At 42.0% G+C, this 19,557-nt stretch overlaps 1 protein-coding gene across 5 annotated transcripts in view; it reads left to right on the top strand.

Moving 5' to 3' along the window:
• The window catches only part of cacna2d2a (calcium channel, voltage-dependent, alpha 2/delta subunit 2a), a 237,398-nt gene that overhangs the window by 143,950 nt on the left and 73,891 nt on the right, over positions 1–19,557 (top strand). For all 5 annotated transcript variants that reach the window (XM_019857142.1, XM_019857122.1, XM_019857114.1 and 2 more), the window contains one exon: positions 7,348–7,407. In XM_019857142.1, coding sequence (XP_019712701.1) covers positions 7,348–7,407 — 60 coding nt within the window. The remainder of the gene's footprint in view (positions 1–7,347; positions 7,408–19,557) is intronic.

Below are 19,557 nucleotides of genomic sequence, written 5' to 3'. Positions count from 1 at the left end.
GGGAGGCTTGACCCCCCCCCCCCCCCCCGCGAGCCTTGTGAGGATAGGCGGAATGGAAAATGGATGGATGTTTTTGTTGATACGGTTATTCCATCTGTGATCTGTAGAACCCCGATTTTAAAACAGAAAAAGGAGAAAATGTTTTTTTCCAGCAACCCAACATTTTCCACGTCCTTATGTTGTCAGCCGTGTCATTTTACAGTTTTAAGACATAATAGAAAACCAGCCCTACCCCCCCCCCCCCCCCCGCGAGCCTTGTGAGGATAGGCGGAATGGAAAATGGATGGATGTTTTTGTTGATACGGTTATTCCATCTGTGATCTGTAGAACCCCGATTTTAAAACAGAAAAAGGAGAAAATGTTTTTTTCCAGCAACCCAACATTTTCCACGTCCTTATGTTGTCAGCCGTGTCATTTTACAGTTTTAAGACATAATAGAAAACCAGCCCTCGACTTAAACAATCACAGCATTTCGTTTTGACAATTCCTTCTCTAGTCGTGTGCATGACACAGTGTGTGAAACATGCCATTTTCATCAATTGTGTTACATTTCCATACACCTTCAAGTGTCCATTTTGGTTTTTGCCATTTTTAAGGCATTTTTGTTCTTTATAGATGATGCAGGTGCACTTGAGCAGTCTGTATGTTTAATGAAGCCTCATAATAAACACTGAAGTAGACTGCACTGAAGGGGCTAATGATCAGGGGTGATTATTTTCCAAACCTTTTGTATCGGCGCTTGGTGTCTTCAGAGAGACTATATTGTTCAAAAGTAATTACAGCTGCCTGCTTGGTGGAGTTGAAGCCTGTGCACAATGCGGGCAATCTCCCGTAGCAATATGGAGTTTTGCGGGCAAGTGTGGAGCAAAGAAAAACCCGGTGCTGGATTTTGTTCTGTTGAAAAGACGGCAAATTCTCCCCGTCTGTGGGTTGATGACGCTTTTTGCACCATTCTGATCCGGTCTCCGTGGAAACAGCTGAGCATGGTCGTGGGACCATTTTTTTGGCTACGTAGAAGAAGAGTGCTAACATTTGCGTCGTGGAAAAGGAAGATTACGTGACGAAACAAAGGCAGAGGATTATCTCGGCACAGGCTACAATGGCACCGCACTCGCCGGCCCCCCCCCACTAACGGCCCTGCCACCAGCAGGCTTTAGAGTTGAGAACAAAGCCGGGGTCTCCCACCCATCCAATGCACAGAGTTAGCTAATACGGCGACAATACCCAACTGCCTGTCGCCCGACCGGGGACCTGGAATTAAGCATCATTATTGCTCCTCATTATGGACTTCAACACTGTCGGACCACTCAGAAGAGGACAGGCTATAGGTGCCTGTGACCTGCAGAGATGGCAAAAGTGTGTCCTTTAGCACAAGTGCGGATACTTTTTTTTTCTTTTTTTTTAAGCACAAGTTCTGAAGTGCAGAAGTTAAAATAATTTTTTACAATATAATTCTTGTTTTGATAACTTGGCGCAAAAAAAATCTCTACACACTATTGTTTTTTTTGATAAGACAGAAAATTTGAACACCACAATCTCGTTTTTTTTTTTAAGATGACGCAAGACACAACCCATATTCAAATAATTTAAATTTGACTTGGGAACAACCAGAAGACCCTTATCCAAGGATCTGAGGCCGTGATTCAGTGAGAAAAGATGTAGGGAGGAAAAGTGTAAAGTTGGCCAGAATAATAAGTACTTAAGTAAAATATGGAAACCTACAATAAAATAAAAAAAATAAAAAATACTTGTACTTTGTGACTCCTCAGCAATGACCTGAACGTGAACTTGAGATGTGGCCAGCACTGCACTGATTGAAATTGTACGAAAATTTGCACTGCATTTGACTTGTGCGCTATTTAAAGTCAATTATAGTCGTTTTTTTGAAGTTGCCTTGACTGTTGTTGTATGTATTAGGGGAGAAGTTTGACGTCGCTTAAGTGAAACTGATGGAAAGAAATGACGTACGGCATATGATGGGAGGATAAAAGAGCCCAGCCAGAGGGAGAGATAAAGAGGACAGCGAGTGGGGTGAAACGAAAGGTATGGATGCAGGAGTCGCATACGGGGGGAGAGGGAGGTAGTGGGACGATGAGGGCGTGAAGCGAAAGCGAGTTTGTCTGTGAGGGTTTTAAAATTCTGGAGTGGAAAGTCCCTCCATCTGTTATTGAGGAACGGTTCTGACTCAGTGATTTCTATGATTGGCCTTAATCCCAGCCAAGTGGAGGAGACAGAATGAAGAGCTTAGAGCAGACCGCTCTCACTCCGACAGACTCCGCTGGCTGCCGGGACTCAGTCTGCTGCCCCCTCATGGACCGACCGACCGCTGCACCACGTTAAACCGCACTGAGCCGGCCGACCCCGCGGGCCGTGACACCACAGTGACATTTTAATTCAACACGCATTTGTCATCAGCCCTGGCGCACATATTAATGCCTGCTATGATTATGCCCCCGCGCCTCCTCAAATATCACGGAAGCAATACTGTCCTGAGATGTATCATGTCTGCTGTACTCAATATAGACCTGACACTGCTGATTATTCGAACTGGCCGAGTGTGTCAGCGCGTAAAGTAAAGCGGCAGCTTCTCGCTATGGTACCAAAGGAACACTCCTGCTTGATGTACAGCTGTGTAACGCTTTCAGAGACATCGGTTACTATCGTGGACAGCTTATCGCGTTTTCAGGTTACAGGGCGGAGGAAAGGGTTAAAGTACTTTGTATGATGACTTAAATATGTGACACTGAAGTCATTGATTTCAGATGGTATCTATGGCTAGCTAGCTTTCCTAATAATTCAAAGCTCGACCAGATATGTGTTGTAGTTATCTCGAATTCAGGTTTGCTTCGTCAAAAAGAACATTTGCAGTATCTATAACTAGGGCCTCATTGATACAGACTGTTTTTCGGCCAATGTACAATATTTAGCTGAATAAAATTAGTTGGCCGATTAATAATAAAAAATAAAAAAAATAGATAATTGATCAAATAAAGATGTTTACAGGCAGAACATTTGACGGTTTTAGAATACTTTGTCCTTTAGTATCGGTAGGTATTTGTTTCGATTTACACCAGGCCATTATCGCAGTAACGTATTGTTTAAAAAAAAATTGTCAATCCGAAACGAGGCAGAATATGAATTGATTTCCCCTTAGGGTACTAAAAAGTGTTTACCTTTAGAAACAATGATGTCATAAAAATAACGGCAAAATGAAATCAAGCTTTTTTGTGGCTTCGTAGCTGTCTTTCTTAGAGAGTGCCATTTGAGAGACAGAAATAATCAAATGTACCATCCCTAAAAATGACCCGTACAAAGACCACTTATGCGTAAAAAGGGCACTCATTTAGACGTTGCAATATTTCATGCCATAAACGAAGATGGAAAAAGTGCCATTAAAGAGTTGACAGTGTGCCATTGCAAGTCCATCTCAATCTCACTGTGTTATACTGAAGCACGGAAAGAGTGGTCACATTATTATTATTATTTGTGTTTCGTAGTCTTAGACTGGTGTAACAGTCATTTGTACGGCAGCTTTCATAGTCGTCTGCAGCCATGACACGTTGTGTACTGCATGGATAAGATGTTCTAACTATCTAAAGGGTCCGCGGCCTCACTTCTTTGATTGGAACAGAGCACATCAGTGAATCATTGAAGAGTTTAGCGCTACCCTTCCCTCAACACATCATTACAAGCGGCCTCAGACAAGTGGTTCTGCAGTTTTGTCGGGCCCGATGTGCCAACCTTCCAGCAGCAAAACCAGCGGGGGGTCATTCGGAACGTGTCGAGTGGCTGCATTCAAGGCCGCAATCACGTCCAAGACCGTCTTGTGTTCCCTGAAGTGCCCTCTCGCTCAAACGCACACAGTGTGGAGCTGTTTTGCCTGAGTATCTGTCCGGATAAGACCGGCGGCAGTGTGCGGTGTGGAGTGCCCTTTATAAGCTAATGCTTCAACGGAAGGGCCTCACGGGCCGCCGCAATCACGCAGTTGGTCCGGTGTCAAGTTGACGCTTAGCACAACATGACGCCACCTGTCCCTGGTGTGCTGTCATTCCCTGGGAAGAACTTTGAATGAACAAACGTCTCCCCTGTGGACCTGAGAAAACAGAACCAGAGTGAATATTAAAGATGGTAATCACCTCATGCTGAGCCGTACCGTCATTTTTTTTTTTCCTGCCGTCTTCTCGCTCTGTGATTTCACAGTGAGGCAACTCAACCTTTTACTTTTTATGACAGCAGAGACATCAACAAGCATCTTTGGATTCATCATTACTTCCAGCGTGGGTGTGACAAATAGATTTATTGGCCATCTATAACATTGTCAAAATGCCATTGTTCTGTCAATCAGTGATCATTTTATTAATGAGGTTATATTTTACAGTGCCTGTCATTTTTGAGCAATGGAGGCATATTAGATTTCGCTCCAAACAAGAAGACGGTCCCATTAATTCAATTTAATGTTTATGCGGTTTAACTGGCTCGCCGTATCAACGTGCTGCGATAAAACTCAAGATTCGAAATATACAGTTCCCGGGGGTCCTCGGTTTCGCACAAGGCGAAGTCATGGTTGGTACTCAGTGCTGTTTGGGTTTGTGTGCCAAGCCCAAATTTGAGCATGCTTCTAATATGCCGCCATGAGATTACGGCAAAGAGCGCCTCAACATCTGCCCAGCAACCCTCATGTTGCTGCAATCTCAATCACGGGAAGATATCAGCTTGTTAATCAATGTACCACTGTACAGTGAATCCCTGCTATTCTGAAAAAAATAAATAAAAAAATCAGTGAGTGTTTGTAATTGACAGTCCTCAAGAAAGTTTATGATTAGCTGTAGATGCCACAAAAGGGCAGTAAGATATTACTTTTGTCAAAATGAAGCTCCTGAACTGCCTCAACATAGTTCCTGGGCAGCAAGATGCCATAAGACAGCACAATGCATTACTTTTGTCGATATGAAACTTCTCAACTCACTTCAACACAGTTTCTTGGAACAAAGATGTCCCAAAAATCTGGCAATATAATGAATTTGAAAATGATGAATCACGAAAAATCGGGTTCACAATTGATACTTTTTTGAAAGTGTATGATGGTGTGTAAGAGTTCAACCTTGGCTCAATACATTTTGGGAAACCATGAACTAATAGATTACAGTGAACCCTTACCTTTCACGGCTTCGCTGTTTCACAATTTTTTTTTTGTGCAGTTTTTTTAATGCTTTTTTTTTTTTTTACAGTGCATTGTGTTCTGCATCCTGATTGGCTAAGGGCCTGTAGACCAATGTCAACAGTCTCCGTGCCTCGTCTTTGTAGAGCAGGTGTGCTCAACCTTTTGAGGCTGAAGATCTACTCCATACTTAGTTTACTAGCAACGAACCTCCCATCACGGGTTCTTTTTGGAACGTAACCCTCGCAATAAACAAAGGTTCACTGTATCTCAAAGGTCAAATGAGAAAACATGCTCACTGTCTGTCATGACAATTTTCTTCCCGTTGGTGGCTAGCTACCAGCCATTGTTTTTGAATGGATATTTTTCATGCAAATTTTGGTCCGTTTCTGAAGATGACCTGAATGAAATGAATGTCCCTGACCATCAATCAAAGAAATGTGTTTGACTGTGGTGCTGTAGCTCACATGCGTTGTACGTAGACCTTGTAGACGGACATTGCCATCCATTACCATCGTGTTTATGTTTCTTGACCTTGCCAGAAGGCTCAGTGACAAATAGGGCCGTCGTGTCGTAGATGGACGACGACGGTATAACAATCGGGCACTCGGGGCAGCTCTTCCGGTGGCGAGTGTTGTGTGGGCCTGTATTGTGAGCTTTTCGGTCGGTGCTGATCTAACCACACTCATCCAGTCCTTTAAGCTGCTTGGGTTCCAGCCACCAATATGGCTCATACAGCTGTGTTCCGCATCTCTCACTCTGATTCATTGGCTGTTTGTCTTGCACACCCATCTGGGCCAATGCCGAAGACGCATGGCTGTTTGGGTGCAGTGAGACTGCATTGAAATGCTACGGATAAGATGGAGTCCTAGTGCTATGATGGCCGACTTAGGAGAGTGGCGGAGGGTGTATTTTCCGGAGGTAGACAGAGTGCCGATAAGAGATTTGTGCTGCTGAAAAAGGCCAAATCAAAAATGATGATCGGGGTTGGGAACAGAATGAATGGAGGCTTTGTGGTAAATACTCTTGTCACTATTTCAAAGTTACCTCAAGTGGTTTTGCCAGTTCAGGAATATTGAACTCAATTTATGCCTGTGTACAATTCAGGTGAGGTTGCCACCGTGAGCTAGTTTGACGGCATCGAGTTTGTTGCATTTTCCCCCATATTGAACATTGTAATGTCTCACTGTGGTTGCCTCGTTAACATCAACAAGCCTCTTTACAAGTACACACACACACACACACACACACACACACACACACACACACACACACTCACATTGTCACTGTTTTTGCTTTTCGGCTCCCGGGTTAATAATTTCAATGCACTAATTAGATCCTCATTTTGTTGATTCACTCGACTATGTTGCCATTAGGACAAGAATGGAATCTTTAGTTAAAGGCTTGGTGATTTTGAAAGACAAATGGAAAAGCATTACAGCAGACTAAATTTGGAAGAAGCAGTGATTTTAATATAAATTAATCAGTATGCGTTTTTGTTTTTGTTTTGTTTTTTTGCTGCAAAGAAAGATCAATTTTATCCCTCGAAAGCTGTCTCATAAGTTCCTTGTAAGAGCTTTTCATCCTCTTTCTAACCTGTGCTTGGTTTCTTTCTTTTTGACTTGATTCCACATAGTCTTGTACAATGATTTCAGCTTCACTATCCATGCTGTGAAGGTGCCATATGCAAGTGGTTCAAAACCTATTGCTGGGATGAACAAAGTAGTCTGAATTAGAATCTCGGGGTTTATAAAATTAACCAGGAGGTGTTTTGGCACTGATTCGGTGTTTGGTAAGTGAGTTTGGCTTTGCCTAGCTGGCTCAAGATCACCCCCTAGGGGTTATTGGTTGAGATACTCCAGAGAATGGGAGCTCGCTCACATCTTGGTGCTAAGGTACTTTTGAAGTGAGTTGCAGGTTTCATTTAGACAAAAGGAGACAACCCCTTTTTGAATGGATAATACCAGCAGTGGTTAGTGGGATTTTTATGACCATTACTGACACGTTTGGGTTATTAAACAAATGCATCGGGTCAAATTGACCCAGGAGCATTTTTGCCAAACTTCCCGAGACACAAAAATAATGCGAGGTTTGAATGTGCCCTGGATTGGACACACACACACATAATAACCAATCAAAGCCCTGTTGACTTGTCACACTCACTCTGCTGATTTTGTGTTTCCTTCCAGAAACTTGCCAATGAAGCAGAGCAGCTTCAGAAGGATCACGAGTGGCAAGATGGAGTGACGGTAAAGTAGGACACCATCCCTCCTTTCCCTTTCTTCCCCGGACAACCTTCCCATCTCTTCCCGTTTTCCTTTTCGGGCTACTGGTGTGTCTTCCCATGACATGGTTACTCCCTCCTGACTTTCAGCTCTCCTACTTCTCTCCTGTGTACACCAAGCTGAGTACACGTATATAGATTGTTAACGTCTGACTCGATTTGTCAAACATGAGAGACCTCACATACACTGAGGAAAAAATCTGAAGTGTTTTCTTCAACACTTCAACAATCCTATTGTGTGTTGTGCACTCCAGATGACCAACACAGTCGTAGCAAGAGCAACATGTGAGAGGCAGCACGGTGCCACAGAGTATCCAGACTGCTGGAATATCCAGTGCAAATGAAAGAGCGGGCGTAAAGGAAGAAAGAGAACAATTTAGGATAACTGTAAGCGTATCTTTTACTCCATAGTGGTTTCAAACTCTTCTCCTTGTTATTTTTCTTTTCTATTCACAATTATGGAGTCTGTGGCTCTGCACAACTCTGTGTTAACCCCAAACACCAGGATTTGCCCTTGTAGATATAGAACAGGTTTAACATTGATTAATCTTATTACAGTCAGGCAATCTATGCTATTAGGCTAACAATTTACAATTGTTGATCCCAGACTGTTTTGTGAGCAAATTTTGGTGGTAAATCACTCCACAGCATTATTAGCTGTATTACAATAATAATTGTTATTATATTTATATGTATGTATTAAGTGTTAGGCTTAGCAACAGGCAATTTTTTTTTTTTTTATGAAACACCATAGCTATAAAATTACAATGCATGGCAGAATATGTATTGCAAACGCTTTTATAAGTCAAAAGTGAAAATATCTCAAAAACCTACTGATCTAGGGAAAAAAAAAGAGATTTTTTTTTTTTTTTTTAATCGGCGTCAAAATTATGTTTGGGGACACATACAGCCACATGTGATTAAAACATGCTATTGACTAGTATTATGAGGCATTACCTGACTTTGATCAGTAGTGAATCAAATTCTGATTGCCGGTATGTATTTACCCCGCCTAATGTGATCAGCATCACAGAGACCAATGGAGATATACTGCAACAACACCCCCCCCCAAAAAAAAAAACAAAAACAAAAAACAAACGGACACAAATGCACTTCATAGATGCTCACACGCAATACTAGCATATGAGTTGTCAGAGCCTCCTTCAACAGAGCATGCTTTTGCTGACCTTTAAATCAAAGATCCGCTCTTGAAATCTAAAGGAAAAAAACCCCAACAAAATCACAATATTGCAGAGCTTTGTTTATTCGTCTGTATCTGTTTGTGATCCTCACATGCACCAATGACTCTCAAATTTGTAAACACTCAAATGCCCCCACAAACATGCGCGCACACACACACGCACACGTATGTAGCAGATACACATTCCCTCCTGTCATATTCTCTGTCTCCAGGGAGACAAGTTCGCTGTCATGCTACACTTCCCGCAAATGGATTTTTAACCCCCCTGTGCCTCCAGGAGGATGTTTGAGAAAAGGCTTTAACTGATTTCAAACGAATAATAATGAGCGTCACTTCCTTGCAAAGTCCTTTTTGTATTTGTTTTATTTAATATAAATCCACGCTTGCTTACACTTTGATGCTTCAGCATTAGGGTGACCGCTCTGTGCTTCGACCTTCCCTCGTGGTTCTTTCGCCAGTGGCAGTGGGGGGAGATTTGATGTCTGCCTAGCTCCAGTTCACAAAGCTGCATCCAGTATGGCGTCAATACTCCTCCAATGCTGGTACAAACCCGCCTCTCCATTTAAGTGGGAGCCTTCCTTCCTTCTCCTCAATTTTTAGACCACGTCGGCAGGGATTGATTGTCGCCCATCTGGGTAGGGCAGAATTTCTTAACCTCTTTTTTTATTTATCTATTTATCTTTTTTTATGGGGCAAGGTACTCCTTTTATATTAGAAAAGTCTCACTGCACACCACCAAACAAAAATGCCACAAAAAGTGTAAAAATTGAAATAATAATAATCATCGCAATGTACACACTAATGGACTTCATCAGTGCGAAATCTGGGCCTGTTTAATTGAACTCAAAGCTATTTTTCTTTTTTGGGGATGAATGGCTAAAGGTGAATGTGTGGGTTTATTGTACCTTCTGCCATTTAATGAAAGTGTATGTCATTGATTTGATTTGCTTGTTTTTGAGCAGGCCAAATTAATATTTCTCATTTTTCAAAGAAGCCAGACTGCAGCGCCCTGTATTTATAGCAAACAAAAAAGCCATCGCCGTGGACACCAATAGCAACAAAAACAAGCTCGACATGTGCGGCTCAAAAAGGGGTGAGAAGAAGAAAACGTATTAAATCCAACCTCCATTTTACATTTATATTACACGCTATACAGAGGACCTCTGCTTCCCTCGTAGTAAAGTCAACCTATAAATCCCAATACAAATAACAGATTAACAAAAGTGATGTATATGTGGATATATATAAATATTTTGGGGGTTTCTGTAGCGCAGATTTCCACCGATTCCGGGAGGGTTTGGAATGCATCCCCCCGAATAAACGGGGGTTCACTCTACCCCACATTCATTTAATTCCCCTCATCTGTCCAGCTAAGAGCTTCATCCCCACGCTCACCCTTTTCCTCCCATACAGCACACCAATTTACCTTTTTTCCTTATCAGCACGTGACTCTAAATCAGGCATGAAAACAGTCGGAATCTATCATATTGTTGCAAATAGCGCAGAGGAGCCCTCTATTAATAATGTATTGGAGCTGATTTCATTTGCCTTTATAATTAGGCCAGGTAATGAATCCCAGCAGGGGCGACCGTGAAACCATTAAAGAGAAATCTCAGAGAGGCGGAGGAAGGGTGGAGAAGCGAGCGTTGTGGGGCGGGGGGTGTGGTGACTTGATATGCCTCAACCTCGCGAGAAGATTCTTCATGTTTGTAGATTTTTGTGGCTTCCTAATTTTTCTTTTGGCTGAACACCCTGCTGACTGACAGTCTAATTAGATTAGAGCTGCATGCTCTTTGGGCACATTAGGAGCGATGCGGCGGTGCATTTTAAACTGGCGGGAGGAGCAGTCTGTCAAAGCCACAGAAAAGGTGTTTATGCATGGGAGACGGTGCATTTAATTGCGCGTTCATGTGAGTGGGGAGCGGGAACTGCACAAATATGATTTTTGGTGTCTGTTGCTGAATGCATTTTGTTTGATTATTGCTACTTTCCCCCAAGGACGTCACATTTTTAGTGCTTTCTTTTTTGTTTGCTTGTTTTTATGTGCAGGATTATACACATTGCGCTATTTCAATGAAATATGGTGGGTGTACTTTGGCTTATCCAAAGCACATACAGTACTAAAGGACACAAAGTATTTTAAAACAATCAAATGTTCTGCCTGGAATTCATATCTTCATTGCTGTAAGCATTAAAGGATGAAAAAAAAGATTTTATTCATTACATTTATTGCGATTTTATTCTGATTTGAGATGAGAGGAATACTGTATCAGAAAAATGCCTGTAAAACTGAGTTAGTTTTAATGATTTTGTTCAACAATTGTATTTCGTTGGGAGAATAATAGCATTCAAGTATCACAGAAGGCTATTAGAACGGTCTTTTTGATGTTTTTCATAAATTCCAAGAATTTACTCAACTAAATATCTGTTACAAAATTTGTAGAGAATTACAGCAGCAGAAAAATGTGATTAATTATGGACAATTTTGGAATTAATAGTGATTGCAATTAGTAGCTCTTTAAAATGTTTCTGAATAAGAACGACAGAAGGGCTGGAAGAGTAGTTGAAATTTCATTGTAAATTCAATATTGAAAACAATTGAAGGAAAACTATTAATATGCAGATCGGCGTGGTGCATTTACACGTTCCCGACATCGTGATAGTACTTTGGATGCACCATGTAGCTTGCTGAGCAAGCGTGAAGCGTCTGTGATTCTGCCGTCCTTCAGCGGACTTTAAGATGTTTAATCACACCCCCATTGGAGTTTTCTGTAAAAGTAAACACACAACAAAAAGTATTACACACATTGTATATAGTTCAAAACATGCTTTATTTTTAAAACATTGCTAGCACTAATGCTAAAATCCATGTAATATCCCGTTGCCATGCTAATGAGCAATTAGCATTGAATTCGAGGGTGATATTCCTTCAAATAACCAAAATAGACATACACAAACGCTGTGAAAACATACACACAGTTAACATAACATTGCTCAAAGGCACAATTTTTTTCCCAATCTGAGAAAAATTTGTTGTATAAATGGAGCTTTCTTGTTATCTCCTTATAAGTATCTACTCCATCCATGCACGGCACCATACTGCCTTTCAGAGGTCAAAACTAATTGTTCTTATTTGAGCATATTCTTAGTTTACTTTTTTTTTTTTATTTGTTTAAATTAGTTGCGATTTTCAATCTCAATCAAAATAACAGTGATTATTACTTTTTCTTTTTTTTTTCTTTTCTTTTTTTTTTTTGTTAATGGACGCTGCAGCTTCTTGTTGCTTTCAAACCTAACTTGTAGCAGACGTGTGCACATATTCAGCATGACGTCCTTGATCCACTGGTGAAAAGGACACTTTGATTCGCTCCTCTTTCATCTATAACTGCTTCAAACAACAAAGTGTATGCAGAAAAGTGGTTAAGATTGCACGAGTGTCTGTGTCTTATGTGTTGTGTTGTATTATTTTGTCATCTATGTTAACTGTCCTTTTGATGGTGGTGCGGGCACCCGCAGCGGCTCCTCTTGTTGTCTGGTTGAGAGGGAATAAATTTCATCTGTGCTGTATGTTGCACATACAGCGCATTTGACAATAAAGTTCTACTTGACTTGACTTGACTTTATTCCAGATTTGTCCACCCCTAAATAACAGGAGTCTCAGTGTTTCCGTTGCGGCAGAGTGGAGTCTCCGACTGCAATAGGTTCCTAATTGTTCTGTTCAGTTGTGTCGCTTCGTGTGCGGCGACTCTCAAGCTATACGATCAGATGCTGGTCCACATTGGCCTTTTTCAGCCTCAGTATCGGTAATTCTATTTGTTTCTTAGGAGCTGCTTGTGTAGCTGCTCAAGCCCAAACGATGCATCTCTCAAAAAAGGTGACATCATCACATTGTGAGTGGCACGCCTGCCCCTCGCCCCACCTGTTATTACAGCAGCGGCACACACTTGGGCCGACCAACGTGTTGCGACCAATCTGACTGCCGCGCATTATGGATGTCACAGTGTTGATCGTAACAAGCGCCACAATGATCGTCCGGGGTTTTAAATCCATTGGAATGAAATGGTGTGTGAAATGGACATTAAAGCGTCGGGATTGCTGCTGATTTCTCAAGGTCAGGTGCCCATCCCCGTGCGTTGCAGAGTCAAACCAAAGGGAACGCAATCAGTTCATCTTTGCAATTTTCCTAGGGGTGTATACAGCAGCTTCAGACACAAATATCAAAGTCACTTTTTTTGTTTTTGTTCAATGGAATGCTGGTAAGGAGAGGGGACACTTGGAAATATCCCGGCATGTCACTACGGTCTCATTTCTCTTCTTTTTCTTTTTTTTTATTTTCTTTTTTTTTATTTTGTAGAATCAGGCCATAAAACAGTTGTGGTTCCCTTGGGCGTGAATACTTCAGACCACTGAGGGCAATGCATTTTTATACACGCTGAGCTTGTTTTTCAGCTTTTTACAGTTTTTTTTTTCTGCATTAAAATTCCAACTTCTTTTGAGGTCCTCAACTAAGTAGTTGAATCAACTGAATCTGCTGTTCATCTGTAAAGTATTCTCAGCGCTTCCCTTTTTTTCATATTTTGCCTTATTCAATAATAGATTAACTTTTATTGTATTCCAAATTCTACACGTAACACCCCATTTTGTTTAGAGGAGTGTTTCTCATTGACTGTGTTTGAAACAGTGTAGTCCAAGTCACCGATGGTGTAGTTATACACACGCTTGTCTTGCGTGCGGGCAGCGTGGGATCGGTTCCCACACAGTGGTGATGTGCATGTGAATGGTTGTTTGTCTCTGTATGTGCCCTGCGACTGACTGCCGACCAGTTCAGGGCTGTAGTCTGCCTACTGCCCGAAGTCAGCTGGGATCGGCTTCAGCAAATCCCCCGCAACCCTGTTCAGGATGAGCGGTGTTGAAAATGGATGGAGAGTGACAGTGTAGTCCAGCCATTGGTTGAGAATGGCTCTGGATGCGCAGCCTTGCTGACCGTGTCATGAAAACCTAATTGAGGTGCAGGCAAGGAACTTACAATGCCCCTTCACTGGTGAGACGTTTTAAGAACCGACCCGCGGGCTGCTCATGAGGTTTTTGGGGGGCTTCCTAGTGCCCACGGGAACCATGCTGGTGATCCATGTCCAAACTTGACAAGGGAGGAACATGCAGCTATTAACCGAATGCAGTGCACTTCATTTTTGTAGCTTTCTTTTCCTTCTGAATCCACGTGAGAAAAACTTGAATCAAAATAACAATGCGCAACAGATCTGATTGCTTGACGAAAAAAACATGCCTGCAAAAGAAAAAATGGATTGCGGTCAGTATAGCAGCTATGCTTTTACAAAACATTATGTTAGCATCCATTTAAACCAGTTAGGTTAGTTTTTTTTTTGGTTTGTTTTGCACTCGTACTGTACATATTATTTTCCCGCCCCTTCATTATGGAGCGTTTTTTTCGTACAACCACTCATCTGGCTTCACGTTGAGGCCGTGGGTCTGTCACAGCTGACGCAAAGTGCAAACACATTGGAGAAGATTGGCCGAGGGAAAGGACAGATATTGTGGAGATCGTCAAGAGACATGTTATTTCCATCAGATTGTGATGTGGCAGCCGCTGTATGTCTGAAATGCATTAGTGCTAATAGTGGTGCCATTATCGGGAGGCAGGGAGGAGAGGGAGAGGGAACGGGAAAGGGCCTGGTTGATGGCTTGACAAAGCTGGGGAAAGGGAGTGACAAAGCCAGGCGGGGAGGGAGAGGCGGTGAGAGGTGTGAGGGCAGAAAGTATAAGAGGCGGAAACAAAGACGGCACCGTCTTCCAAGCCATTTAGTGCAATCATCACTCGCTAATCAATCAGACCTTTCATCATCGGACGGTGCAAGAGCTCGTGTTCTTTCTCCTTCTTGCAGTCAGATTCCTTCACGCCTCCTCTTCTTTCGGCCAGACAATTTTATGCAGAACGCTGTGGCTTCTAATGTACAGTGAAGCTTTGGTAATCATTGGGGTAGGAGAGATAGAACCGCAACAAAAAAAATAAACATTTGTGCAAAATATATTCCCACTGTGAAAGTGTTTAGAATTGCCAATGTGGTAGTTCAAGCACTAAATGTACCCCAATCTATAATCCTAAATCCCTTTCAACAATACCCTTACCAATAAATGACAGATTCTTACAGAGTCTCCCAGATTGACTTTGATCTAAGAAAAATGCACTGCACTGCTTTCCGAGCCATTACATTGTTTTTGACTGAGGGATAAATACTCTCCAATAGTAATTGTGACCTTTGTCTGCATCTTCTTGAAGTTTACCACTGCCAACGGTTGGCTAGGGTCGCTGATGGTGTAGTGGCCTGAGTTGTATGTGGGCAGCGAGGGATCGGTTCCAACTCAGTCACGGTGTAGATGTGGGTGTGAATGGCTGTTTGTCTCTATATGTGCTCTGCGACTGACTGGTGACCAGTATACGATATTGTCCTACATTTGTCTGATTTCAGCTGGGATAGGCTCCGGCACTCCTCCCCCGCCCAAAACCCTCTACACAAGATAAACGGTGTTGAACATGGATGGATGGATGGATGGCTAAATGGAATGAATGATGAAACCCAAAGCAGGCAAATGGCAGACCAATAACTTTTGCTTCTGGTTTTTATTAACCAAAAGAGCACGCTGGTCTGAGGCACAACTATGTCGTTAACATAAACAAAAAGCAACCACAGAAAGTAATTGGGTGGAACTTAATGCAGATATAGCGAGAGGAAGGTACACGACAAAATCCCCTAAAATAATCTACCTCCAAAACATGCATGTTAGATTCATTTAAGATTCTAAATCAGTGGTCCCGAACCACTGGTACCGGTCCACAGGCTGGTACTGGGCCGTGGCCCGGTACATTTGGTACCGGACTACAGTCTGTAAAGAGAGACAGAAAAAGAAAAACATATTTCTATATTTATTTATTTATTCCGGCCCACAGCCCCCATTCAGTCGATTACCTTTCGAAGAGCAATATAATTAGAACTGGGTGACTATATGATTGAGAATCGGGATATTAGGTGATCAGCTGCGGGCAGCTGTGAGCATATTTACTCGATCAGTTGCGGCCGTAATGTGTGTAACGGCAGCCAATCAGAGTCCAACTTTTCCTTCTAATTTTGAGTTGCAAAAGAAAGTAATAGTGAATATGACCGAACGTGCAGCTGAACATGCAGCTGCTGATGTGCAGCCATGACTTGCGGTTATCTTCCAAAGAGGAAGCCATTTTGACAAGAGGAAAAACAGTTGTCTGCTTTAAATTGACTATGAGTGAGAATACTGGCGTGTATGTGTCAGCCCTGTGATGAACAAATGGCCAGTCCAGCATTTATCCTGTGGTGAACCAAAACAGAATGAGTATTATCCAAAACCGGGGGGGTGGACATTTTGCCTCCCACTGATGTCCAGCTGCAGTATTTAGCGCACGGCATTAAGACACCAATGTTCGCTTCGGAGATGTGACGTGACCTTAAGGACAAAGGAGCTGAGAGTAGGTGGGGGCTGGTTCACTTGACCTTTCACAGAAACTCTACTTGAGATAATTGGACCTTCAGAGGGACTAATTGTGTTAGCGAATCTCAGCAGCCAGCTCCATTAGCAACAGTATGCATTAGTCACATTCCGCGTGGTGAACTCTAAAGGAAAGAACGAAGGTTACAGTCTGTCTTTATTTCTTTATTCCTTTTTTTTATTTTTTTTTACTTTGTACATTTGTTTCAATCTCAGTGTTCCTAAAACAACTTTTTCATTGCCAAATGAACACATGCACCCATTTCCTGTTCAGCTTGTTGTCATTGGTGGCACAGGTAAGCTGAATTCTATCCCAGCTGACATCTGGTAAGATGCACGATCCACCCTGTCAAGGTCAATCAATCATCATAGGGCACACCCGTCTCATTAAAATCTTGGGTGAGCTGCATTCTATTCCAATTGACTAGTCCACCATGGACTAGGCCCCAGTCATTCACAGGGAATATTCATACAACATAGAAAACCACCATTCACGGTCTCACTGATATACAATTCCGCCTTCCATGATCATAGCATGCATGTTTTTGGAATGTGAGAGGAATGTATAGTGCAGGAAGAAAATAATCACAAGCACAGGGAGAACAAGGACCCCAGTGAGGAAGGCCTGAAACTAAACGGGAACCCAGAGCCTCAGAACTGTGAGGCAGATGTGCTAATGACCACCCCCGTGCTGCCTCAAAAAGCGTGCTTGCTCCATTCAATTATTTTGTACTCTCTGACCTCCTGCCCTGAGTCCGTTCACTGCAATCCCACAATGTTAAAACTCGACGGATATATCCTGCAGCAAAAGTGTAGAGTGTGTTGTGTCAGTAGCGCCTCAATTAAGTCTGTATAAGCAATTCCAAGGAGGTGGGCGGCGCCGGGCTGCATCTAAACATGCTGTCAATTTCAAACTGCGATAAACATGGCTGCATTGTCATCACACATAAACTCTGTATATTTCCTATATAGGCAATCTCTCTATTTTTTTTTTTTTTGTGACAGCATTTTTTCCCCGTCATTTCAGCAAAGCATAATTATCACTCACTCCTGAAAAACAGAATGGGTGTCCTTCTTTTTTGTTACTGGAAAGGAAATAATGACAAGGAGGCGACCTGGGGGAAAATGACAAGTCGGTAGATGCTCAAGACGTTTTTGTTTGTTTGTTTGATTGTTTTAATTACAATAGACTTCTGCTTTCTCATCGATCTGCACACTTTAGATTCGGTTGCTGTGGTTCTCGTACAGAGATGTCATTTTAATCTTTTGAAGTGTAACTCTTAAAGGGGAAGTTCCCCCCCCCTCAAAAAAAATCTCCTGTTTTCTGAATTTGGTCATGTGACATTTGCAAGCTCAGCCATAATTGGGCGTGACCTGAGCCCTGAGCGACTGTGATGTCATTTTCAGTCGACAGAAAGTGGCAAAAATCAGACACAGTACCAAAACTGACCTGTGGGAGGCAGCATGGTGCCACAGGTCATCCAGACTGATGGAAAATATCGATGGAGTAGAATCTAGCCTCGCTGTTCTATCTGGTAACTACATTGTGGTTGGTGAATGTCCTGCGAGAAATGTCAACAATCAACATGGCTCCTCTATTTCTCAGCGATAACAGCGCATCCTTAAGAGCTGCTTCCTGATCGACCACACCCATACCGTAGGCCGTAAGAATTTCCACCACGTACCCTGAACTGGTTTAACTTGTACGATTGTCTACTTTGTTCCAATTTCCGTACCAACCATGGTCGAAAAATCACGCAAAACTCAATCCACACCAGAGAAAAATCGCTTAGGATAATCTTAGAGAGCTATCCGAGAATTGGACCTTTATTGATTGTGAATGCATGAATAGAACCAAGAGAAAAGTTTAGGCATCAGTGTGGGTTTATCCAACTGTGATGCAAGCACAGAACCCCCTCCCAGACCCCACCCACGACTAAATCCCATCGATCGATGGCCTTGCCTCACAGGAGATGGCAATCAATAAGCAAGTGAAATCCAGCAAGCCATGCTTCTCCTTGATTTTCCCATTTTGACGTGCACACACAAACACACACACAGATAGGCAACACCCATGAAATGTTATTTGGAAGGCTGAACCTGTGGTCGCCCCCCCCCCCCCACCCCCAGCAGGGTCGTAAATAGCCTGATGACACAATGTGGGTCAGATTTTTCTACGTGTGAACAATTTATCAAACATTAAAACACTGCAAGATCAGTTAGTTCCTTAACCCATGTCTGCATGAAACACCCGGAGGAGATTTAGCTTCGTTAATTGAGAGCCGTGAGGAAATGTACGTAGAAAGGGCAAACGCAATAGGTTGTGAAAATTAGGCTCTATTCGCCTCTTGTGGCGCCTCCCACTCCATTTTGTTCACTTGTAGGAGACCTTATGAACACCCGGTATTATTGATATCCAAATGGAGGGATGTATTAAATATTCTGCCTTTGCAAAGATCGTGTTCAATTTTTGGTGCTAATTTAAAAAAGTACATTTCATATATTAATATTAAAAACATCATGTCATTGCACTGGTCAACAGCAAATTTTAATCAGAGATGGCTTATTCTGCCTTTGCAAAGGTAGTGTTCAATTTTTGGTGCTAATTTAAAAAAGTATATTTCATATATTAATATTAAAAACATCATGTTATTGCACTGGTCAACAGCAAATTTTAATCAGAGATGGCTTTGTGCGCCCCTAAATATATTATTGATGTATTTAAATTTTTTTAAACACATCAGGTTTTTAAGATTGATTTTTTTTGGGGGGGGGTGTCTTTTTTTTTTTTTTTTCATTTTGGAGTTTGACCTATAAAATCCTGTACAGTTTGGATTTTCCCATGCATTGTAATTAATAGCCATGTGGTTTCAGAAAAAGATACCATCTCTTGCTCAACCAAATGCTATTATCATGAATATTACTAAATACTTTCTATAATATTAGATTCCACGTTATTTTTACATTATCATTATCATGAAAACCTGATGTGCTAGAGAAAAAGCAAGGGCAGATGCAGAATCAGAGCAAAACATAAATGAATCTAGAAAAGTTTAATTGCATCTCTGATTCACATTATCTGTGATTGTTAACCACACTTGTTATTGCAGTTTGCAGTCGTGTACAATAGAGAGCGTTATGTCTCAATTTTGGTTACCTGAGGGTTTCATAAATATTCGGAATGGTGCAAGCAGTCATAATGTTGTGACCGGTGGATGTTTACAGGCATGATGAAGTGTTTGGCGGAGGCATACGTAATTGTGCTTTTCCACTGGTTAAGCCGTGTCCTTGGTGCAAATTGTGCACCAGCTGTGCATGTAATGTCAAAGGCAACCTTCCGCTTGTCATTTGAATGTGAGAGATGGCAACAAATCTGATGGA

This window comes from Hippocampus comes, unplaced genomic scaffold (genome assembly GCF_001891065.2).
Source record: "Hippocampus comes isolate QL1 unplaced genomic scaffold, H_comes_QL1_v1.1 scaffold17, whole genome shotgun sequence".
Classification (NCBI taxonomy): Eukaryota; Metazoa; Chordata; class Actinopteri; order Syngnathiformes; family Syngnathidae; genus Hippocampus; species Hippocampus comes.
Note: the sequence above shows the minus strand (reverse complement) of the source record. Positions and strands in the feature narration are given on the sequence as shown.